Source organism: Vombatus ursinus, unplaced genomic scaffold, assembly GCF_900497805.2.
Source record: "Vombatus ursinus unplaced genomic scaffold, bare-nosed wombat genome assembly UNPS02012156.1, whole genome shotgun sequence".
In the NCBI taxonomy this organism is placed as follows: domain Eukaryota; kingdom Metazoa; phylum Chordata; class Mammalia; order Diprotodontia; family Vombatidae; genus Vombatus; species Vombatus ursinus.
Window position 1 is genome coordinate 3,724,123 of NW_020951934.1, and position 24,279 is coordinate 3,748,401.

Consider the following 24,279-nt stretch of genomic DNA (forward strand, 5'->3'; position numbering starts at 1 on the left):
TACTTGGGCTACCTACTTCACAAATTTGCTGTGAAAGTACTTTGAAACACACTGTAATGTGTTGGTATGTTATTATTAATAATAATTTATTGGTAATATTTTCTGGAGGCTACAAATTACAATTTATTTCCTACCAAGAAGACTTGGAACAATCTCCATCAACAACTCAGTCATAAATTCAAATCCCAGCTTTTAGGCTCTATGTAGTCAGACTTTATAAGGGAGTGTGTGTGTGTGTGTGTGTGTAAATAGGGAAATGCCTTACACATATTCAGATCTTCTCCCTGAAGAGTGGGAAGAATTAGACTGAGAGAAGAAATGGGGCCTGTCTGAAATGAGGAAATTTTACAGAAATTCATCCAAACTGACAGCATACACAAGACCCTGACTGCCAAGACAGTACACACAAAAGGGGACCCTGGTAGCTGCCTCCTCACCAGGGCTTTTCAGGATGGTTCCTTACCAGCTTTCCCCCCAACACCAAATGGTTAAGTGGCTTCTTCCCCTGAAGAAATAGAACACGAGAGCAGATGTAAAGGGCCTAAACTGCGAGCTCGTTAGAAGCAGGCACCATGTATTGTTTATCTTGGTATTTTAGCCTTAGCACGGTGGTATAAATTTAACAAATGTTTGTAGAATAAAGGCTGTTCCCAATTTGCAGCCTGTTACTCAGGGAAGAGGGAGCACATCTGTGTGATGGCGCACTTTGTAACTCCCCTGCCCCCCAATTCTGCCTCTTACTCTGAATCTCCTTTCCCCTTCCCTCCTGCAGAGGTCATTCTATTGAACCTCATATTTTCCCATTTGTAAAGAAGCCAGGTGAAAAGTGGAAAAGGAAAGTGTGTTCATTTCAGGTAGGATAGAATTCTTTAACAAGATGCTTAGAGAATCTTTTTCAAATGATACGCCTATTCTAATCCACACGGAAAGGTGATGATCGATATGGTCGGTAGGTTGGAGAAAACAGCAGCAGAAGTGTAGAAATTCGAGAGGGGAAGCATCAGATTTTCACATCCTCATAACTGGTTGACTGCGGTCCCTTTAAGGCCATGCCAGGGACCTGTCCCTTTAAATCTGTGTCAGTTTCCCCTGACGTCAGCCTGCCGGCCGCACTGGTGTTTACAGCCGGGCCGAGCTGGTTACTTTCTGGAGTTCTGAATGCTGGCGACTGCCGCGTCCTCCTGGCCTTAAAGGGGCCGCACCCCCACGGAAACCGCCCACCCCTCTTTTACCTTTTCACGCCCTTAGCCCCCGGCCCCACCCCCTCCTCGAGTGTCTTCGGGCTCCCACCTAGCTGCGGTCGCTTGTTTCCTCTTACCTCCCCCGCCTCAGCTCCTCTGTGCCAGCCGGCTAGTCTGTCTGCTCCCATTCCACCTGGTTTGGGGAGGGCAGTGGGGTCGGGGAACCAGACGAAGCCCCTCCCAAAGTGCTAAACCCAGCCTAGGTGCCCCTTCCCCAGAGTTCTGCACTACCCCCCTCCACCCCCTGCCCCTTCCGTCCCCACTGGGGGGCCCCTGGGAGCGTCTCTGCTTCTTCAGGGAGGGGGCATTTCCTATTCTTAGGCCGGGGTTAAAGTTCTGGTCCTGGTGAGATGCTGGAAGCTGCAGCCAGAAGCTCATCGCCCCTCCGAGGTGCTGCGCTCCCCGCTGCCGCCGCCGCCGCCACCACCGCCGCCACCACCGCCGCCACCACCACCTCCGCCCAGCCGGGGCCATGTTCGCCCTGGGCTTGCCCTTCCTGGTACTCCTGGTGGCTCCAGCTGAGGGCACCCTGGGGGTCCTGGGGCCCAAGAACGTGTCCCAGAAGGAGGCTGAGTTTGAACTCTTCTACGATGATGAAGTCAACAGCGAGCTGGTCAATATCTACACATTTAACCACACTGTGACCCGAAACCGGGTGAGGAACTGGGGTGCTCTGTGTGCGCGCCCGCGTGCGTGTATATTTAGGGTTGGTGGATTGGGGGTGGAGGACTAGGGAGGTCATCACTCCTGTGACTAGTGATGCAACTGCCGGATCTTCTCCCACCAAAGCCCTGCTCATTATGGCCCCATCCTTGGGCCCCTGCTGTATACCCCAACTACAAACCGCGAGAGCTTAAGGGCCTTAGGGTACTTCTTGCTTAATCCCTTCTCCTTACCTCTCCTCTTTTTTCACCCACCCTTACAGTCTGGTTTTGTTTTCGTTTTTTTTTTTTTCTCTGAAGCAGGAAGTTTCTGAAGTTGCTTCATTCTCCTCTTTTCCCCATTTGCTGTCATCTTTCTTCCGAGGGGGCACCCACTTGGAGGGGTTGAGCAGGCCTGGCTTTGCTGCTCCCAGGCCTTAAACGCATAGTTTTGACCCTCAACGTGGCCCTAGGCGTGATTGATATTGTTTTGTTCCAAACAACCAAAGTGGACGTGTCAGGCCATGAGTTGAAAGGTCACTGATAATTTAAGATTAGGAAAGTTACTTCCCTGTCTTTATCCAGGCTAGCATATACTGGGGGCTGCCCAGGCTAGTGTCATTTTTTTTTTTTTTTTAATTTCCCACTCCTTTCCATACCCCTGATGATCTACAACTCTCCAAAGAAAGCCAACTAGCCTTGTGGGGTGGGGTTGAGGGTTCAGAAGTAAGGCTAGGGAGAAAGAACTAGCTAAACTTGGGGAGAATAGGAATATAACTTGCTGAGGTTTGGCCCAGGCTGGAAACCCTACTTTCATCTTACGTTTCCTTTCCCCACCTAGTCACCCAAAGTCCTTAGACCACTTTGTTGCTTGATTCTAAGGTGTTCATGAAGAGATCTTTGTACAGTGCCTAGTTCATGGTGGAGGCTTTATCAATGCTATCTGAATGAATGATGGCATAGAGCTTGGACCCACCTGAGAACCTTGTGGCCTGAAAGCAGAGATTAGGAGGTGGGGGTTTCTGGAGCTCCTGAGTATTGAGGAAATTCGTCTTCTAAAACGTTGGCTTAGTCTTTTCCTCAAAGGAGCTTACTCCCTTACCTTTAGTCTGTCAGAACTATGAGGTAGGGCTCTGGTTCTCAAAGTGTGCTCTTGGGGACCTCTGAGGGGTTTGCAAGGTCAAAACTTTTCATAATAATACTTGGATCATTTAATTTTTAACATGGTAAATATTCACAGTTATAACTTACATAAATAAAAGCCATGGAGGAAGGCGTCCTGAATAATTTTTAAGATATGAAGTAGTGGGGCCAGCTAGGTGGTACAATGTATAGAGCATGGGCCCTGGAGTCAGGAGGATATGAGTTCAAAACCGGCCTCAGACACATAACATTCACTAGCTGTGTGACCCTGGGCAAGTCACTTAACCCCATTGCCTAGCCCCCCCCCCAAAAGAGTATAAAGTAGTCCTAAGCCCCAAAAGATTGAAAACTGCTGAGATAGAGAGGAGGCTGTTGCCTTTTTGTTTCTTGGTAGGGAAAAGGGACAGCTTAGTTTCTGCTGCTGGCTGGTGCTTGTCTCCAGAAGATTAGTCCCAGAATTACTGTACTCTTGTAGCTTTTCCCTACTCAAAACTAGGAGTCTGATTTCTATTCCAACCCCAGAGTTCGCTCTGGGTCTGGGAGGGCAGCTCTGGGTTCTACCTCCCTGGGAAAAGGGGATTTTCATTGGGTGGGGGTGGGGAGAGAGGCACTCTTCTCTCTGTTACAGCGCTTAGAATGACAGCTATCTCTTGTTTGCTCTCTCCTTCATAGAGCCCATGAGTTTTGTTTGGCATCCTCTATATCACTGAGAGACAGTCTTTCCATTTTACAGCTTAAGCTTCTGGGGTAGATTTACTGGTCTAAAGTCATTCAGTGAGTCTCAGGGGTGGAGTTGGGGTCAGAAATTAGGTATCCTCTGTGCTAGTATTCGTCAGACTAGTTGTTAGACTAGAGCTGCCTTTCTGGTACTTTGGTTTATAGGGAGGAGGCTGTTCAGAGTTCCAAGATTCTTAACCTGGGAGACCTGCCCTCTCCCCCTTACTTGGGATGTACACTAATAGTTGTACAGTGTTCTTATTCATCCCCTAGAGACAGGATGGGCCTTGTTTCTGGAAGCTTGCAGCCTCACTTAGGCTTGCCCTCCTAGGACTACTGGGTAATATCTAACATTACATAGCACTTTACAGCTCACAGCACACAGTGCTTTTGTGTTAATGATCTCCTTTGATCCTCATCCACAGGCCTGTGACATAGGTAGTACAGGTGTCACTGTCCTCATTTTACAGATGAGAAAACCAAGGAACAAAGAAATTCAGTGACTTGTTCAAGTTCACGCAGCTAGGAAGTAGCAGAAGTAGGGTTCACAGCCAAATCTTCTGACTTCAAATCTAGGGTGTTTTTACTATACTAGAACTGCCTCTGGATCAGTGCAAAGGATAGCCCTGGTGAAAACCTCTACCTCTGACTTTCCTCGGGCCAGATGTAGGCAGGGAGCACTGTCCCTTGGTCTTGACTGTTCCCCTGCCCCCTCTCCCACCACTGGAAAAGAATAGCCACGTTTGTATGAGAAGGGGGTCTGAACTTACCAGGTAGGCAAGGGCTGAGTGTTGGTCTGACTGAAGGGGAACACCTGTATCCATAGACCGAGGGTGTGCGGGTGTCTGTGAACGTCTTGAACAAGCAGAACAAGGCACCCGTGCTGTTTGTGGTTCGACAGAAGGAGGCTGTGGTGTCCTTCCAAGTGCCACTGATTCTTCGGGGGCTGTGAGTATGATTTGGGAGTGGATCAGGTGGGGGAAGGGACCCTCCCTGAGTGGGGGGAGCTGACATCCCCACAGTGTGTTGGAAATGTCCTCATGTCTCTCATTCCCTGCCTCACCTAGGAAAATGCCCACACTGTTGCACAGGCCACTAGGCAGGGACCCAAATTTGTCACTTAGGGGAGTTTTCTATCCCTTCCCACCATGGGAGGAACTCCCTGTGATGGCTAAAGCACCTTCTTGCCGGAACCCAGGCACTTGGCCAAGTATTAGGAAGAAAGAGAGTATTTGTGGGCCCCAAGCCTGGAGCTGGACTGAAGGTTAGGAGTAACCAGAAATTGGGAAAAGTATTAAGTCTCCCCTGCCAACTTACCCCTTCCCTAAAACCCAGTTCATCTGGGCCAGACTTCCCTTCGAGGGGGAAGAGCTAGGTGTTCCTTATGGATTTGGTTGGGGGAGGAAAGAATAGCTACTCACTAACTACCCCCCCCCCCACCCTTGGGCCACAGCTACCAGCGTAAGTACCGGTACCAAGATGTCGCTCGCACCCTCTGTCAGCCTCCCACCAAGAGTGAGGCTGAGGTCCAGTTCTTTTACGTGGATGTGTCTACCCTGTCGTTGCTCAACACTTCTTATCGGCTGCGGGTCAGCCGTATGGACAACTTTGTGCTCAGGTTTGAGACGTTGGGGTGGGATTTCTGGGAGAGGAAAGGGATGCCCAAGGGGAAATCTTTCTGAGGGCCCCAGGAGTGACTGGTGATGGTGATGGTGATGGTGATGGTGGTGGTGGTGGGAACCTCTTCTTTCTGCCCCACAGGACTGGTGAACAATTCAGCTTTAACACCACTGCGGCTCAGCCTCAGGTAAACCCACTCAATTAATCCTTTTTATTTATGAAACACTTAACTGTATGCAAAGCACTGAGAATACAGAGACTCTGCCTTCAGGGTCCCCACAAATCCTTTGGTTTGGGGTGAGTTGGGAAGTGCTGGATGCAAAGAGATCAGCTTAGAAAAGGCAAGAAGTAGGGGTAGCTTGGTAGCGCAGTGGATAGAGCTCCAGCTTTGGAGTCAGGGGGACCTGAGTTTAAATCTGGCTTCAGATACTTGACACGTATATTACTAGTTGTGTGACCATGGGCAAGTCACTTAACCCTGATTGCCTCACAAAAAAAAAGAGCAAGAAGTCTGGCAGCTGTGCTTTGTGTAGGGTCCTGCTCTCTGGAAGGGGGACCTGTTGACCTGTTGACCTGCAGTAGAATGGGCCTCTGAGGAGCTCTGAGCCTGGGGATCAGGGTGGAGGTAGAGTGGTGGTCAGGGTTGTTATTTTTAATTCTCTTAGGGTTTTCACTTGGACCCTGACCCAACTAGAACTCATATAGTTAATGCTGTCTTAGGGAGGACTGGGGCAGGTGGCTTCTGGGAGAGACCACCTGAGGTAACTCTGTCTGCCCCCTTCTGCCCTTTAGTACTTCAAATATGAGTTCCCAGAAGGAGTAGATTCAGTGATTGTCAAAGTGACTTCCAATAAGGCTTTTCCCTGCTCAGTCATTTCCATCCAAGACATCCTGGTAAGTGGGCCCAGACCATCTACTTTTCTGTCAGTGGGAAACAAGACTTCCAGGGATAAGGGGTATAAGGCTCAGTCTCTTTAACACCACCCCCTCATCCTCATCCCTGTCTTAGTGTCCTGTCTATGACCTGGACAACAATGTGGCTTTCATTGGCATGTACCAGACAATGACCAAGAAGGCAGCCATCACTGTGCAGGTAGGCTGGACCACTTGGACATTGAAGAGCTATGACCAGATGGGTTTTCTAGGCAACCTTCCCTAATTGTTATTCCTGCCATTACCATGACTTGTTCTCCCTGACCCTTCCTTCACATTCATACACATACACACTGGCTGAGTGTGTCTGCACACCCATCTGCTGTCTCTTTTTGTTTGGCCCAGGCCTTCCCTGGGTTTCTTTCATGTGATTGTGAAGACCCTACATTAGTCCCCATCTTATTCAGTATAAACAAGAGGAATCAACCTCTCTTCCCCTCCCCCCTCAACTTTCCCTGACTATCTTTTTTCCCATCTACTATGGTGTGAGGTAGCAGATGACTGGGTGGGGTGGGAAGGGCTCTAGGACTATGAATAAGTGGTACCAGGTACCTGATGAAGGTTGTTTCTTTGTGTGGTGTACAGCGGAAAGACTTTCCCAGCAACAGCTTCTATGTGGTGGTGGTGGTGAAGACCGAAGACCAGGCCTGTGGGGGCTCCTTGCCTTACTATCCCTATGGGGAAGGTACATTCTGTGCTCTGGACTGGGCTAGGTAGGGAGGAGAAGCTGGGATTGTTTGGAGTTTAATAGATGCCTGGGAAGCAAAGGAACCTGGATTTTTACCTGAAAACCTTGGGTTGTATAGGGGAAGGGGAGGGTACAGAACGGTGGGGGTATCAGCCTCTCTCCTGCCTGGTCCCATTAAGCCTCAGGCCAAGCTCCAGGCTCCCACTATCGCACTGACTTGACTTTTACGTCCAGATGAACCGGTTGATCAAGGGCATCACCAGAAAACTCTGACCGTTGTGGTGTCTCCAGCAATCACGTGTGAGTGTGGGTGGATGGGCGGGTAGGGCCAGGCGCAGCTTGGGCTGTTTTATCACTGATGGTCTCTGGGCCTTTGGGGATAGGCCTGGGAATGGAAACCTCCGGTATGGATACTAAACAGGGGTGGGCAGAGAAGCAGGATGCTGTCCCCTGTGCCTGCTTGGAGCTTCTAGGCTGTGAGAATACAGGGAGAGAAAGGAAACTGTAACCATTTCCTTGCACCTGTATCCATGTAAAATGCCTGGCCATAACCCTCCACCCCAGTCCTTTCCAGTAACCTTGTGCTAATCTATCATATCCCACTTCTACCCCCTCCCATTTCTTTTCTTCCCAGCCGAGGCCTATGTTGGGGGCATGCTCTTTTGCCTGGGCATTTTCCTGTCCTTCTACTTGCTGACCGTGCTACTGGCCTGTTGGGAGAATTGGAGGTGAGCTGGGGACTGATTGGACCAGGCACTGCCCAGCCTTTTGATAACGTTTGAGCTTGATCAAGGAGATTTCTCCCTGTTCCCTTTTACTTCCCCCTGCTCTGCTGATCCCACTGTGTTCCTTCCCACCCTGGGGGCTGTCAACCACACCCCCATCCCCCTAAGACTAGCTGAGCTGTGGTGAATAAGAGAACAGATGGCCAAAGGCTCTGTTGCCTATAGTCCACAATTCCCCAACAAGGAGAGAATAGGAGCGCTGGCTTCTCTTCTAGTCGTCTGTCCTAAGACCTGTGCCTTCAACCTAGAGAAACCCAGGTTTAGGTGAAAGAAAGGGTCCTAGAGATCAGCACCTGAATGAGGAGGGTAGAAGGAGGGTCAGCGGTGCAGGGTGTGAGGGATGTTGAGCCTGGATACCACTGTGTAGCCTCCATGATCTTTTCCCACAGGCAAAGGAAGAAGACCCTGTTGGTGGCCATGGACCGTCCCTGCTCAGAAAGCGGTACCTCTCAAGGCAGTGTTCTGGGTGGGCTAGGTGGAGAGGTGACTGATTCTCTAGGTCTAATGGGCCTGGGCTCAAGAAGCCAGAGTCTTCTGGCCAAAGGGAACTAACACCATTTCCCATAGATTTAGATCCTGAGGGGTGAGGATGAGGATGAGGATAGGAGGTTATGTCTCTTCTACTTCTTGTCTACCCCTTGAAAAACATAGCTGTTCCTTGATTTATTCTTCTTTGTATCCTGCTGGTCATCTGTCTTTCAGTCTGTCCCAGGCCTCCAGGCCCACAGTTCATAACCTTTCTCTCTTTCTCTCTCCCCCATGCCCAACAATCTCTCCTGCTTGTGACCTTCTCTTCCAGCCTCTTTGCTTGGTAAGCTACAGGTGCTGGGTGGGGTTAGGGCCTTGGGCTTCTGAGGGATGGAGATCAGACAGTGGGGAAGGGAAGCATCAGGCTTTGCACATTTTATGCACTCATCAATGTTTGGAGGAATGAATTATGACTAGGTGGGGTCTGGGGAGTATTGGTGCTGCCCATTCTTCTGTTGTCAGGATCTTTGACCTTCTCTAGAAGAGGATAAAAGCTGGTAACCCTTTTTAGGATAATAGAGTATTGATGAGGGGAATAGGGATGGAGAATGGTGGGGCTGGAGGAGCACAGGTGGTTTTGGCTAGCTGGCTGTGTGATTATTTTTTCCCCTGAAGCTCAAAGCCTCTGTCCCCAGGCTTATTCTGCCTATTGCCAGCCCCTTCTATCTCTGTTATTTCCAGATTTGGGCCTCTGACTGCCCAAGGTGATGAACGGGCTTTGTTTTTTACTTTGCAGGCCACCCTCGAGTCTTGGCTGAATCCTTCCCTGGCTCCTCCCCTTATGAAGGTTACAGTTACGGCTCCTTCGGTAGGTACTCCGTGAAGGCTTCTGCGGACACCCCTGCCCCCCAACTTGGCTGTCTTTGGGCCACTCTAAGCTGGCTTCTCCTGGGGCAAGTGTTCTTAACCTTGGGTTGGTGAATTTTTCTTTTCTTTCTTTTTTTAAAAAATATTTTGAAAACTATATTTCAATATAATTTACTCCCTTTGTAATCCTATGTATTTTATTTCATGCATTTCAAAACATTATTTTGAGAAGGACTCTGTGGGCTTCACCAAGACACCGAAAAAGGTTAAGGACTGCCAGGCCGTGGTAATCATCTTTTGTCTCCCCAGAGGGGTAGGCAAAAGCTGCCAGCTGCCATTTAAAAAAATCTCGCATCATCTCTCCAACCTAGAGACCCTCTAGGGCAAGAAAATGTTGTTCCCATGCCCAGGCCTCCCCATCTCTGGTACTTTCTTGAAGTTTCGTCTCTGCGACTAGACCCCGTACCCTTTTCCCTCATTAGCCTCTCGGTCCCCACAGACAATGGCTCAAGTTCTGCTGATGGAGCGGTGGACAGCACTGGCTCTGTGGATGTCTCCTACAGTTACTCAGGTGAGTGTGCCAGGCTGAGGATAGGGGCAGAACTGGTGCCAGGGCTAGTGTTGGCTAGGCCAGAGGTGAAGTGTGTGTCTGTTCAAGGAGGTCCCTTACTCTTCCCCCTCTCCTCCAAGCAATGGCATTAGGGCATGGCCTGTAACTCTCCATATCTCCCTCTCCACCTTCCCCATCCTCCTTGGCCTGGTCCCCACCTCTTTCCTGGACTCCCTCCCTGTAACTCTCCCTTTCCTTTGAAGGACACGACCAGTTCAAGCGACGTCTCCCCTCTGGCCAGATGCGGCAGCTGTGCATTGCCATGGGTAGATGTGGGGGAGAGTGCTTGCTTTGCCGATCAGCTCCTGCCTGTGGTGGCACTGAGGCTGGCTGGAGCCATGGTGTCGCTTGGAATTGCCTTATCTTTGGGGCTGGGAAGATACCCAATGGATGCTCTGTTCCCATATGTTATCATGTAATACTTGTGATAACTGACCCTCCGTGTCTTTTGAGAGAGGCTGGCATTTTTCCTTGACTGTTGGCAGGATGAGTGGGTGGATGATGATGCCCAGGCCTTTGTTACTCTCACTCAGTCACTTCCCAGGACTGTCCCATCAGGGGTGTCTAGGCTGAACTTGCACTATTGAGTCAATGCTGCCTTGCTTCACTTCAGCCTGGTGCTCTGGCCAGCAGAGGGAGTTGGGGCTGGGCTAACAGGGATCCCAAATAGGCAGTGAAGATAATCTATGGGGCCCTTACTTGGCTGGGTCTGTGGCCTTGTGAGAGGGCCTTGAAGCGGGCAGTCAATAAACATTTAGAGGAGATTTTTTTTTTAAAGTAAGACCGTGTGTCTCCACCAGTAGCTTTTCTTACCCATCAGCCTAGGGGACACTGGGACTTTAAATCCCCCAGTGCCACAGCCTTGCCCTCTCAAAACACACAGAGCTGGTTGTGCCTGTAATCTGCATGATGCCTATCGGGAATCAACCCATTGTCTTAAGCCCAAGGTCCGCTCAGTGTCCCTGGTTTGACCTGTCCTAGCTCTCCAGGGGAAGTTGGAGATGCCATGGAGACCAGGGCAAAGGCAGTAATCTGCCTGACTTTGTCCATCCCCTTTCACTCTCATGTACCCCTCATGTACCAAAGGGAAATAGGACACACAGGTTTCGCTGGACACTGAGCTTACTTCAGTCTCCCTGTCTTAAATCTCCCATTCACCCCTTCTACCACTATGTAATTTCTACAATTGCCCCAGGTGGGCAGGGGTCAGACTTCAGGGGTCCTGCCACAGGCCTTAGCACTCTCTTACCTTTCTTCCCCTCCTAGAACCAGTGGGCAGCCGGCCTCGGCTGGACTCCCTGAGCTCTGTGGAGGAGGACGACTATGATACACTGACTGACATTGAATCCGACAAAAACGTCATCCGCACCAAGGTCTGAAGCTGCTCTCGTTGGACATCTCTGGTGCAGATCTCACAGATTCTTCGAATCCTTAGAGGGAGACCCCTGTGCAGGGGGTAGAGCCTAAGCCCCAGTGTATGCCTGTCCCTACCAGGCCTTCAGTTTGATGCTGGAGGGGCTGCTTTGGGGAGGGGAGTGTTGAGCAGGTATTAACCTTGATACTGATTGCAGTTAACTCTTTGATAGCCACACACACACTTAAGGGCAATGGTCCATCCATGAAGATGGGTAAGAGCAAGGCAGTCAAAGACATTTAAAGGTCCCAGTTTTATCCTTGCCCTTTACCGCGCTCAAGAGCTTCCCAAAAGTTCATGGGTACAGCTGACCTCCAGCTGTTCCTTCCGTCATCTTTCCTTGTTCCTCCTCAGCAATACCTGTGTGTAGCAGACCTAGCCCGCAAGGACAAACGGGTTCTACGGAAGAAGTACCAGATTTACTTCTGGTGAGTGGAATGTGTGCCTCTTTGTTTTTTGGGAGGGGGCACAGAGAAGGGGCAAGGACTTGTGTTGGAGGTGGGGATGGTTCTCTTCCAGTCTTTCTCATTCATTGTCCATCCATCCCCGAATACAGGAACATTGCCACCATTGCTGTTTTCTATGCCCTCCCAGTGGTGCAGTTGGTGATCACCTACCAGACGGTAAGAGGGACAGCATTTGCCTGCCCTCCAAACCCTAGGCCTCTTGACTTCCTCAGCTATACTGGAAAGATGGGAGTCCTTTTGTCAGATGCTTCCCTAGTCTCCTTTTGGCACAAGTTCCAGAAGTGGGGAAGGGAGGAAGAGGGAATAAGCATTTATTAAGCACTGACTATGTACTTAATATGTGCTAAATGCTTTACAAAATCTTACCTCATTTGATCCATCCACTTGTAGAGGTCTCACTAATCATACTAGTGATTCTGCCAGCATCACACCATGCTCACAGAAAGAACCCACAGGTTTTCAGCTGTACTCACAGAGAGAGAGAAAACACACAATCCCTGGTAGTCACAAATAAGGAAACAGCAACAGCTGTGTATATCTAGGGTTGACAGGGTATTCGTATGTTGGTGTATTGGGGGATAGGGTATCCCTTTACCTTAGTTAGAGTCACCTAGACCCTGAGTTAAATCTCAATCCTCAATCCCTCCCTGTTTTTCTTACTCCCTGGGGCTGCTGCAGGTGGTGAATGTCACAGGGAATCAGGACATCTGCTACTACAACTTCCTCTGTGCCCATCCCCTGGGCAACCTCAGGTAGGGGGGATCCTGGGGAGGCAGACAGAGGGGGGAGGGGGTGGCAGGAACCCCGGAGAAGCTGGAGGGTGGGGTGTGACGGGGGAGGCTGAGGCAGCCCCTCTGTGCAACACCTATTGCCTTCTGCCCCAGCGCTTTCAACAATATCCTCAGTAACCTGGGCTATATCCTGCTGGGGCTACTGTTCCTCCTCATCATCCTGCAGAGAGAAATCAATTACAACCGAGCCCTCATGAGAAATGACCTTTATGCCCTGGTGAGAACCGACCCCTCCCTTTTGCCTTCTCTGGCTCTTTACCTGGCATCACCCTGGGGATCTCCCCCTTACCCTTAATGAAAGATGGCACTCCTCCTTGACTGTTACCTGTTTGCATTCTGACCGTTCTGTGCCTTGGTGGCCCCTCTTCTCCCACAGTCCTCTCTTTCAGGTCACTGTCTTTACCAACTCATCTTTTAAATCAGTGATTTGATCTTGTCTGTGCAGCCTTCCCTCATCCTCCTCAGACCCCTGACTTCAAACTCGCTAAGGTCCTTATTGTGTAATGCTGCCGCCATATTGTTTTACATGTGTTTGTGTCCGATAGCGCTATCAGACTGTAAGCTCTTGGAGGGCAGGGACCATTTAACCCTCCCATTGCCTAGCACAGCACTCTCCACATGTAGTAGGCTATTAATAAATGTGTGTTGTTGTTTCTCTTCCTTTCTCTGTTTCTCTTCTGTTTCTGTGTTCATACACTAATCCTGGACTCTTTCTTTGGACTAGGAATGTGGAATTCCAAAGCACTTTGGGCTTTTCTATGCTATGGGTACAGCCTTGATGATGGAGGGACTGCTCAGTGCCTGCTACCATGTTTGCCCCAACTATACAAATTTTCAGTTTGGTAAAGCCTCCTTTTCATTCCCAGAGAACCTACCTGTATATCTGTATCCCTTTTGGTCCTGCCTTTTTTTTTTTAAACCAAGCTCCCCATCCCTTAGGAGCCGCCAAGATTCAGCCTTTTAGGGGAATTAGAGCTTAGATATCCTCTTGAAGTACAGAGAATAAGTAGTCAGACCTAGTTAGAGACTATTCTCCCTTCTCATAGGATCTTGGGATTTAGAGCTGTTAGGGACCTTGGAGATCACCTAGTCAAACCCCTCATTTTACAGATGAGGAAACTGAGGCCCAGACAAGGTAAAGTGATATTCTAAAGGTAACACAGGTACTAGGTGGTAGAGACAATTGCTACTCTGAATGGTACCCAAGAGGAGACAATTCCTGGAGGGAACCTTAGGAGTATGTAGAACTTCGCCAAGGTCCTGCCTACCCAATGACTACTAAGTGGGTGGTTTTCAAGGAGAGAGGGAATAAGGAGACCTCAGCCTAAGTTCGGTGGGTGTGGACAGACCCCCAGATTTGGAGGTCTAAAACTTGCTATTCCTGCAGACACGTCTTTCATGTACATGATCGCGGGGCTGTGCATGCTGAAACTGTATCAGAAGCGGCACCCTGACATCAATGCCAGTGCCTACAGCGCCTATGCCTGCCTTGCCGTTGTCATCTTCTTTTCTGTGCTGGGGGTGGTGAGTGTCCCCCCTCCCCCCACTCCTACCTAAATTGGCCTCCCTCCCTCCCTCCCTTTGAATGCCACTGCCCTTCCTGCCCCTTGTCCCTGGAGACCGGATTCCTTCCCCTATTTCTCTCCCAGCCCTGGAGGTGAGAACACTCCTAAGTCTCCTCTCTTGGGGCAGCTCAGACATGATTATTGCTCTCCTGGCTGGCCCATTAGCCCCATACTGGCAGGTACCCTGAGGAATCTGGGATGTAGACTTTTCCCTCTGTCCTTTGCTCATATACTCTTCTCTCCCTGTCTGTCTCTCCCTCCCTTCTCTTTCTTCCTTCTCTCTCTCTTTGTCTCCCTCCCTTCTCTTTCTGTGTGTTTCTCTCCTTTTCCCCCTTTTATTTCTCTGTCTCACGCATACACATTCTGTTCCCCACCTCCTCCCATCCTGCCCCAAATCAGGTATTTGGGAAAGGGAACATGGTGTTCTGGATCGTCTTCTCCGTCATTCACATCATTGCTACACTCCTGCTCAGTACCCAACTCTACTATATGGGCCGTTGGAAGCTAGGTAAGGAAATTGCCTGGGGTGAGAATTCTGATGATAGTAAGACATTGTCCATCCGGGCAGAGAATGTGAAAGACAAGAGCGGATGAAGAAAGGTGTGAGACAGAAAGAGACAGAAAGAGAGGGAGACAGAGAAAGATCTCAGGCTTTTATCTGGATCCTTCTCTTTCTTTGTCTTTGGGTGTTTGCGACTGGAAACCTTAAAGCTAGTGCCTGTTCTTTTTCTATTTTATACATATTATGCTATATTAATATTACATATATAGTAGAGCATTCCTTGTAAGGAAACTATCAGTGCAGACCAGCAACTGTTTTTTGCAGCTTACAGCCTTAGAGAGTCACCTGGGCTATTAAGAGGTTTAAGTGACTTGTCCAGCCAGAGTCGCATGGCCTGTATGTGCCAAAGGCAGGACTTGAAAGCAGGTTCTCCTGACACCAAGGTGGGCTCTCGATCCACCATACTACGCTGTCTCTCAGAGCACTATATAAATGTGAATCGTTATTGTGCCTCCTAGCCCCCGCTGCTCGGGGAGCCACAGATGGCTTTAACGTGGGCTGGGCCTGCTAGAGCTCCTACCTGTGAACTTAGGTTATAGGCTTTTAGTATGAGGAGGGATGCCTCCCTGTGGCCTCCAACTTATCGCCTTCAATGTTGTCCCTTCTTGCAGATTCTGGGATCTTCCGCCGGATTCTTCATGTGGTCTACACAGACTGCATCCGGCAGTGTAGTGGACCCCTGTATGTGGTATGTGCCCAAGCTCCACTCTCTTTTCTTCTGTTATGTCTGCCGCTTTCTTGAGGGCATAAGGGATAGGGGGCACCTGTAAGCATTGGATAGTTGGGGCCCTCTTATTTCCTGTTTCCTTATTTCGCCTCTCTCTAGCCATCCGTGTTGTTGTTGTTATTATTATTATTTTTGTTTGTTTGTTTTTTGGCTTTTGTTGTTGTTGTTGTGTTTTGGCTAGGCAATGGGGTTAAGCGACTTGCCCAGGGTCACATAGCTAGTAAGTGTTATGTGTCTGAGGACGGATTTGAACTCGGGTCATCCTGAATCCAGGGCTGGTGCTTTATCCACTGCGCCACCTAGCTGCCCCTTGTTGTTATTATTAATATTATTATTGTACAGTTACCATAGCTAACATTTATATAGGGTGTCCTGAAAGTCTTAGCACCGTTTTAAGCTTTAATAGACCTTATTTTAAAAAGCTTTAAACTGCACCAGGAGTTTTAAGTCAGCCTGTATAATGCTTTAAGGTTTGCAAAACGCTTTTAAATATTTTATCTTATTTGATCCCTACAATCACTCTGTCAGGTAATTGCTATTATTACCCTCATTTTACAGATGAGGAAACTGAGGTTGAGTGAGCTTAAATGACTTGTTCAGGGTCACACGACTAATGTCTGAGTCAGGATTCAGACTCAAGCAGTCTCTTTAGCTACTAAACCACCTAAACCCTATCTCTGTCTCATTGTCCCTGGGGTTTACTTCTTTCTAGGACCGAATGGTGCTACTGGTTATGGGCAACATCATCAACTGGTCACTGTGAGTTCAGATATGCAGCTGCAGGGGCCTGGGCAGGTGGCAGCCGGGCAGGGGCTCTGGGTGGGGTGGGGTGGGGTGGCACTTAGCCCAAGACCTCTCTTCTCCCCTCCCTATTCCCTTGACCCTTTAGGGGAGTAATGGAAGGTCCCTTGCGCCATCCTGGGTGCTGTGTTCCCTCTGCCCTGGGTTTGAGGGGAGAAGGGCATGGTAAGGACAGAGGGAGTCTCCTTCCCCTTCCGTAAGTGGATGGGTACTAGACATTCTGAAATCCCCCAGGCTGCCTTCTGTTCTGAGGGGATCAGTCGTGGAATTTGAGCAGTTGCCCTGCCTCAGCCCTGCATTCTAAGGAGACCACAGACATTTGAGTGCCTGGATCTGTGTGTGGTGGAGGAAGGGGGCTGGCCATGGAGCCCTGCTTTCTCAGTCCCTTTTCATCCCTGCAGTGCTGCCTATGGGCTTATCATGCGTCCCAATGATTTTGCTTCCTACCTGCTGGCCATTGGCATCTGCAACCTTCTTCTTTACTTTGCTTTCTATATCATCATGAAGGTAAGCAGGGGGTGGGAGGGATGAGGGAGTAAGGAGTTTCCTCCCTCCTAACTTTTGTTCATCCCTTGATACTTTGACATAAAAGTGGACCAGGATTGCAGACCCTGGGCTGGTCACTGAGGAAATGCAGCAGGGGTGGGAAAGAAGGGGAGAGGTTGGTGTCACTTGTATGCCAATTCTTCCCAGTATCATTTTTATTCCTCTGTGCCCATAATTGCAGCAGGTTCAGTTGCAAGTTAGAGCAGAAAGCTAAGAAAAGATCCCTGACCTATAAGGACTTCTGGCCTCATGGACCATGGCTTAACATTTATGGAATACCTAAGGTTAAGACAATCTATGCTAAGTGCCAAGTAAATGGTACAAACAGTTATTGTCGTAGGAGTTTAGAGGAAGAGATCAGTGAGTCCCAGTACTATGAGCTTAGTTCCCTCTGGAAGCTTGCAGGACCTGGCCGTAGGCAGGAGTCTAGCTTACCTAGAGGAACTCCCATCTCATTAAATGCCTAGGGGTGAGAGGTGGGGTGGAAAGAGTTTCAGGATCTTAATTAAGTACTGATGATGTTGAAGGGTTCTCATTAGCTGTGGTGCCAGTCTTTGGGAAACTCACTGTCATCTAATGGGAAGATGGGGGCCAGTGTTGGAAATGGGGGATACCATTGACATATGGCATGGGTACATGAGGCAGAATGAGTTGACTCTCTGTTGGTCCCAGAACTTGAAAGACTTTTTCTGGAGAAGGTAAGATGTTGAACTGAGTTGTAAAATAAAAGGACAGGAAGGGGCCAGGTTTTGCCACATGTGGAGAAAGTCTCCATTAAATGAAAGCTCAGTGGGAGGAGTACAAAGAACAGAGACTCTGGAAAAGGGCCCAATGTTCAGGGCCCCAACAGACTCCTGGGTGCCCAGGCAGGCACTGCTCTTAACTCCCTTCCCATTGCTTCTCTCTTCAGCTCCGGAGTGGGGAGAGGATCAAATTTATCCCTCTCCTCTGTATCATCTGTACCTCTGTGGTCTGGGGCTTTGCCCTTTTCTTCTTCTTCCAGGGACTCAGTACCTGGCAGGTAAGTGAATGAATGCCTGACCAAGGGATAGGAGGAGGGGAGTAGGTCACAAGACCGAGGCTGCAGTGCTTGCTATGTCTTTGACTAGTTTTATAACCTTAATCAAGACCTTCTACTTCTCAGTCTTTTCTCATCCATATCTATATTAATGTATCTATAGCTACACAATACGTGTCTGTAATAGTAAACAATAATAGTAAGCAGCATTTATAGCAATTTAATGTTTGCAAAGTGTATCACATTTATTATCTCTTTTGATCTTTATTATTCTCATTTTACGGGTGAGGAAACTGAGGCCGAGTGGTTAAGTAACTTGTCCAGGGTCACACAGCTAATAAAGGTCTGAGGAAAGATTTGAACTCGGGTTTTCCTGAGTCTAGGACTCTATAAAATGAAGGGGTTGGACGAGCTAAATCCTGAGATCTCTTCTAGTTCTAAAAGTCTACAGTTCTATAATTCTCAGTATCACAGAGTGTTTACTATGTGCCTAACACTGTTCTACTCCAGCCAAACTCGGACCCGTTTGCTACTTCCTGTATACGGTTTTCTATCTTCTGTTCTGAAACCTTTGCCCAAGACTCTTCTCTGTGCCTGGAATGGTCTCCACCTCACTGTTACCACTTAGAATCCCTGACTTCCTTCGAGTTCCAACTCTTACCCAAGGCCTTTCCTGATTTGTCTAGTTGGTAGTCCTGTCCCCACCCCCAATATTTATATATATATATATATGTTAAACTTGTTGAATAATTGAATGAATGAATGTGGGGGACAAGATATGGTCACTACCCTCAGGGTAACTGGAGCTAACTAGAGAAAATGGGACTCAATTAGAAAAGATCTAATAATTAAAGGTAATATATGTTAAGGGCAAATGTCAGGGATGGACATTTCAGAATCAGAGGAGCTCAGAGGAGGGAGAAATTTTGGGGGGCTAGAATGTTAAAGGAAGCCTTCATAAGAGTAGTGGAACATGCTTATTCCTAAAAGTTTTGGGGGAAAATAAATATTCAAAGAGGAAGAGAAGTGTTATTTCAAGCAAAGGAGGTCGAGTGAGCGCTTTTCTTCTATCTTTTATGATATTTATATGCATTTCTTATCTACTATCTTAGGCTCCCTGAGGGCAAGACCTATGCATAATTTATCTTTTTTACCTTATTCAGAATGGGAAAGAGGCACTGAGAAAAGGTTCAATGTAACCCAAACATTTCTCAAACTATGTAGTGTGCTGATTTCCTGATCCCATCCCCTCCTGTCTTTTCCACCAGTTGAATCCTTAATCATCTCCTTATCTCAAGTCTTCTACCTCTTCTTGGTAACCACTGCCTTCAAACATGTCCAGGTCTCCTCCATCCATTAAAAAAAAAAACCTTCCCTAGATCCTACCATTTCCTCAAACTATTGCCCTGCATCTCTCCTCCCTTTCTCAGCCAAACTTCTTGAAAAAGCTGTCCACACTTTCTGCCTCCACTTGTGTTCCCACTCACATTTCAGCGTGGTTTCTGAACTTAAATCAGTCAGCTGTAAGTTACTAGTGCTACCTTCTGTGCTAAATCTGATGGTCTTTTCTTAGTCCTAATCCCTTTTGAGCTCTGTGCTGCACTTGACACCGTTAAGGAGCCCTTCTCCTCTTATTATCTCTGGGTTTTCATGATGATACTGTCTCCTGATTTTCCTGTCACCAGTCTGATCACCCCTCATTTGCCTTTGCTGACTCATTATGCATAACTTATACCCTACCAGTAGGTGACAGAATACCCAAGGTTCTGTCCTGGCCCCCTTTCTCCCTCTATACCCATTGTATTATCACCTCCATGCAGATGACTTCCAGATCTGTATATCTAACTCTCATCTCCCCCTTGAGGTTCAGTCTTTTATCATCAGTTGCCTGTTGGACATTTCACAGTCCTTGATGTCCTAGAAGACATCTTAAACTCAGCATTTCTAAATCTGAACTCATTATCTTTCCCCCTAAATGTTCCCTTTAGTTTAGGCCCTCATCACCTCTCATCAAAAGTTATTTCGACAGTCCTCTTATTGGTCTCCTTCAAGTCTTTCACTCCTCCAGTCCATACTCCATACTGTTGCCAAAGCCTTTTTTTTTTTTTTTTTTTTTTTTGCTTAGGCAGTTGGGGTTAAGTGACTTGCCCAGGGTCACACAGGTAGTAAGTGTCAAGTGTTCGGTCTGAGGCTGGATTTGAACTCAGGTCCTCCTGACTTCAGGGCTGGTGCTCTATCCACTGTGCCACCTAGCTGTCTCCAATCTAAGCACCAGTCTAACCATGTGCCTTCTCTACTCAGCCAATTTCAGTGGCTTCCTATTTATTACCTCTTGGATAAAATGTAAACTCTTCTGTTTAGGGTTAAAGCTCTATACAACTTGGCCTCGACCAATCTTTCCAATGTCCAATGGACATTACTTCCCTCTCCTGTACTCTGCAGTCCAGGAGCACTGGCCTCTCTCTGTTCTTCATTCATGGCACTCCATCTTCAACCTCTGTTCCTTTGTATTGATGGCCTCTCCATTCCTGGAATTCCTTCCTTCCTCTCTGCCTCTCTTCCTTTAAGATGAATTTCAGGCACTATCTTCTTCATGGAGCCTTTCCTGATTCTCCCTAAATGTTAGTGGCTTCCCTCCCAAGCTGTTTTATATTTAGTGACTGTGTGTGTATTTCTCAATTTCATGCTGTATATATTTTTATATGTACTTGTCTGTCCCATTATAATGAAAGTTACTGTGAGGAAGGATTGTTTCATTCTTTATATTCTAGGTACCTAGCACAGTGCCTGGTACATAGTAGGAGTTTAGTAAATACGTGTTGATTCATTGATTGATAAGGGGCATCATGGTATAATGGAGGGAGTACTGAACTTGGAGTCAGGAAGACTTGGGTTCAAATCCTGCCTCAGATACTAGCTGTATAACACTGGGCAAGCCACTTAATCTCTTTGGACCTCAGTTTCTTCATCTGTAAGTAAAATGAGAGGGCCATATTCTATGACCCCTAAAGATCCTTCCAGGTTTGAGTCTTTGATCTAACTGTATTCTGGGCAAGATACGTCATGGCAGAGAGGACAGAGACCTGACCTTCTGAAGCCTTGGGCTCATGTCCTACCTATACATTGCCTTTGCCCCTTTGGGCCGGTCACCATCTCTCAGTGCTCCAGGCAACTCTGACTTTAAGGTGCAGAACAAAACTAGCTGTTATCTTCATTGATCAGTGTAGTTCCCTATACCAAGGAAACCACAGACTGAACTAAGGAGCACTAGGCATATACACAAATAAAGATGACAGAAGCCAATGGGCAAGCATTCTCCTGGGGGGAAAACAGCATGTACCCAGAGAAGTAAATAGAAAATGTATACACAAAGGAATGTTGTGCAGGGTGGGAAGAAGAATCTGTGAAACTTGTAGAATGATAGGCTATGGAAAATGAGGGGGAAGAAGGTGGTTTTGAGATTTCCAACCTGGGTAACTGGAAGTGGGAGATAATCCCTACCTAGGGAGTTGTGGGCAGATGACAGCAGGTAACCCTCCCCATCTCCATTCTTATTCCCTAGAAAACCCCTGCTGAGTCAAGGGAGCACAATCGTGACTGTATCCTGCTCAATTTCTTTGATGACCATGACATCTGGCACTTCCTCTCCTCCATTGCCATGTTTGGGTCCTTCTTGGTAAGGATGGTGTTACTTATCCTTATCCCACAGGTTGGGCACAAAGTGGGATGGGGTAAGGGCCATCAAGGGAAGAGAGTTGGTGCAAAGAGCTGTCCTTAAGAGTCTGAAGACAGTAGGTTTGAATCCCCCTTCTGCCATTTACCAGGTCTGGGTCTGCTACTTGACTTCTTACAGTGTCCTCATCTGTAAAATGGATCATAGTAATGTGTATAAGATTATCATGAAGCTGTAATGAGGACCAGGAAGAGGGAGGCTGGGGATGTAGCTTTTCTGTGGAGCCCAAGTTCTCCTTTCTTCTATTAAATAGAGGGTACCCTCCACCCCCACCCTCATGTGGGACTAAAGAGTCCAGCCTCCCTCTCTTTTTCTTCAGGTGCTGCTGACCCTGGATGATGATTTAGATACTGTACAACGGGACAAGATCTATGTCTTCTAGTGGATGCTGCCTCCCCCGCCCCATTGGCCTTCAAGCCTTGGCACTCGAAGGGGCCTCGCTAGGCCTAGGGCAGGGCTATTCAGGATCTTGTGCCCAGTGCCTCAAAGTCATGGAACAGTTTTTCTGCCTAGCTCCCTAGGATGGCATTGGGACATTCATGGGGGGACAGTCACGTTCCCCCTGTAGCTGGACTCTGCCTTTTGCCTGGGGGAAAGGGGGGCTGGGCCACCTAGGGGCCTGTGGCCTCCTGCCATTTGAACTTTGGCCAAACTTGCTCTTCCTCCTCAGTGTTTGGGCCCCTCAAAGAGCCATCTATGGGGGAAGGGAAGGAATGGTACTACTCTCTTCCAGGGTTCCTCTCCTTCTCCTGTGGGGAACCCTCTGTATGGGAGCCCCAAATCCTCCTTTCTGCTGCAGTTCTGGGTAAGGGCCAGAGCTTGATTTTCCGTCCAGCCCCAGCTCTTTTAATGTGTGTGTTGAATCCAGGTAAGGGTCCTTTAAGCTGCTATCCAGAGCTGGATTTGCCTGGTTAAAGGAGGTGGAGGGGAGAACTGAGAAGCCAGGTGTCTGATTCTAAAACCAGAAAGAGGTCTGGGCCTTATAGCAATTTCCCTCTGACCTGCTCCATGGGGAATGGTTGCTGATGTGGGTTGGGATTTTCTGGGGGAATTTTTTTTTTTTAATGAAGAAGAGAGAGCTTGGATTATGGGCTGCCTTTGTGTAGCCCTATGCCATTTGGAACTGAATAGCTAAAGAAAAGCTCTGTCCTTCCCCATGATGAGGTTAGTGGAGGACAGGTCCCAGGCTGCCTCTTCTTTCCTCCCTTTGCTTTCTGTTCCCTGGTGCCCTTGTGCCTGCCAAACCTTAGGGGAGATTCCCTCAGTGCCATTGCTTGTCCCCAAGACCAGGGGTAGGGGATAGGAGGGTTGCAAAGAACATAACCCATTCCAGCCTCCTGCAGTGCCTATGTCTAAGGGCAGTCAGGATAAGGACATGCTTGCCCTTGTCCTCCAAGGTAGGACTTGGGGCCTAGCTCCCAGGTTGTGGCCCTGTCTTCATCCAGGTTTTTGATTGTGGGGATAAAGACACATAGGCAGACAGACAGACACACACACACCACACCACACACACACCACACCATATCACACACACACCATACCACACCACACCCCATACACACACACTTTGGAGTTTACAGTGAGTCTGTGGAACTCACACTTCAGCTCTGGGTCAACACCTCCTGCTGGCCCTTGGCTGTCTCCCACCTGCCCTCCCTGATCTAGGTGCCATTGTGGGACAAGAGAGAGATGAGACGGGGAAAGGGTCTAGGCCTCAGGGTGTAGGAACTTTTTTTTTCCTGGATTCCCAACTTTTTTCTTACAACTTTCCCAGGGGAGTCATAGAGGTCTTGATTTTTTTTTTAAATAACTGTTTTATGTCTATTTCCACATCATGGTGGAATCTGTGTTTTCTATGAATGATTGCATTCAATTAAAGGAATGACCAGATACACATACTGGGCTTCTTTTGCTTTCCCTTCCAGGGCTGGATCTAGTTCGAAGCAGAGTATAAGCCAGAGGAACAGGGAGGGAGGGTGAGGCAGGATTGGAGGAAGAGGCCAACTTGAAAACCATAGACAAGGTCAGCTCCAGGGGAAGGAGAACCACCTGTGTGATAGTGGGCTCTGTAGTCATTGCGGGCAGCTAAGTGGTGCAGTGGACAGAGTGCCAGGCTTGGAATGAAGAAGACCTGAATTCAAAATCTGGCCCCAGACATTTAAGGGCTGTTACTTAACTCTATTTGCTTCAGTTTCCTCATCTGCAAAATGAGCTGGAGAAGGAAATGGCAAACCGCTCCAGCATCTTTGCCAAGAAAAGTCCAAAGAGGTCACAAAGAGTCAGACACGACTGAACAACAAATAGTCGTTGTACCCAATCCCTAGTCATTCTTACCTCCAAGCTGATTCCTAGGCTCTTTTATAGGCCAGTGTTGATGGTGGAGAATAGTTTTCTTAATTCTTTAATTTCTTTTTAGATTTTCTGTTCAGCTTCCTCCTTAGCCCCCAAGCTCCCACACCAGTGGTAAAGAATCTGTGCTGAGGACCTCCGAGGTCTTGTAGCTTAACTGTTACCTGCCCATGAATCCTTTCTGCAACACCTGGAGCAACCTCTACCTGCTAAGGCAGCTAGCTCATTCAACCTTGGGCCTCCTCTCATTTTGAGGGAGTTTTTTCTTTCTTGATCTAGAATCTGCCAGTCTAAATTTTAGGAAGCTTTTCCTTGCAGTATTAGCTGGAATCCAGCTGTCTGCAAACTTCTCACATTTGATGCTCCTAGTTCTTCCCAGGTAGAACAAGTGAATCCTTACCCACACACCCAGCATCAGTTCTTTAAGGTTCCATAATTTTATTGGTGACTAGTTTCCCCAAGCAATCCTGATATGGTATGATCTCCAGTCCTCTCATCATCCTGGCTGGCCTCCCTGGGATGCCCTCCAATTTGTGCTTCTGAGTGATGTTTTAAAAGTCCCTTCCCTGGCAAAGGTTTAAAAAGATCCCCCC

At 48.2% G+C, this 24,279-nt stretch overlaps 1 protein-coding gene across 3 annotated transcripts; it reads left to right on the forward strand.

Moving 5' to 3' along the window:
* The first annotated feature begins 115 nt into the window (after positions 1–115).
* SIDT2 (SID1 transmembrane family member 2) lies at positions 116–23,235 on the forward strand. 3 transcript variants are annotated; one of them, XM_027857482.1, is made up of 27 exons: positions 124–1,896; positions 4,569–4,690; positions 5,196–5,360; positions 5,504–5,549; positions 6,155–6,256; positions 6,372–6,455; positions 6,881–6,980; positions 7,218–7,283; positions 7,618–7,711; positions 8,158–8,210; positions 8,568–8,579; positions 9,033–9,104; positions 9,603–9,674; positions 10,980–11,086; positions 11,482–11,555; positions 11,684–11,750; positions 12,273–12,346; positions 12,479–12,602; positions 13,110–13,227; positions 13,773–13,909; positions 14,350–14,458; positions 15,124–15,200; positions 15,952–15,998; positions 16,442–16,547; positions 17,497–17,607; positions 21,167–21,280; positions 21,657–23,235. In XM_027857482.1, exons 1-27 carry the CDS (start codon positions 1,714–1,716, stop codon positions 21,717–21,719), a joined length of 2,499 nt encoding a protein of 832 aa, XP_027713283.1. In that variant the 5' UTR covers positions 124–1,713; the 3' UTR covers positions 21,720–23,235. The 3 variants fall into 3 exon arrangements, with proteins under 3 accessions (XP_027713285.1, XP_027713283.1, XP_027713284.1); XM_027857483.1 differs by lacking the exon at positions 8,568–8,579 and having other exon boundaries at positions 125–1,896; XM_027857484.1 differs by lacking the exons at positions 16,442–16,547; positions 17,497–17,607; positions 21,167–21,280; positions 21,657–23,235 and adding an exon at positions 16,275–16,433 and having other exon boundaries at positions 116–1,896.
* The last annotated feature ends 1,044 nt before the right edge of the window (positions 23,236–24,279 follow it).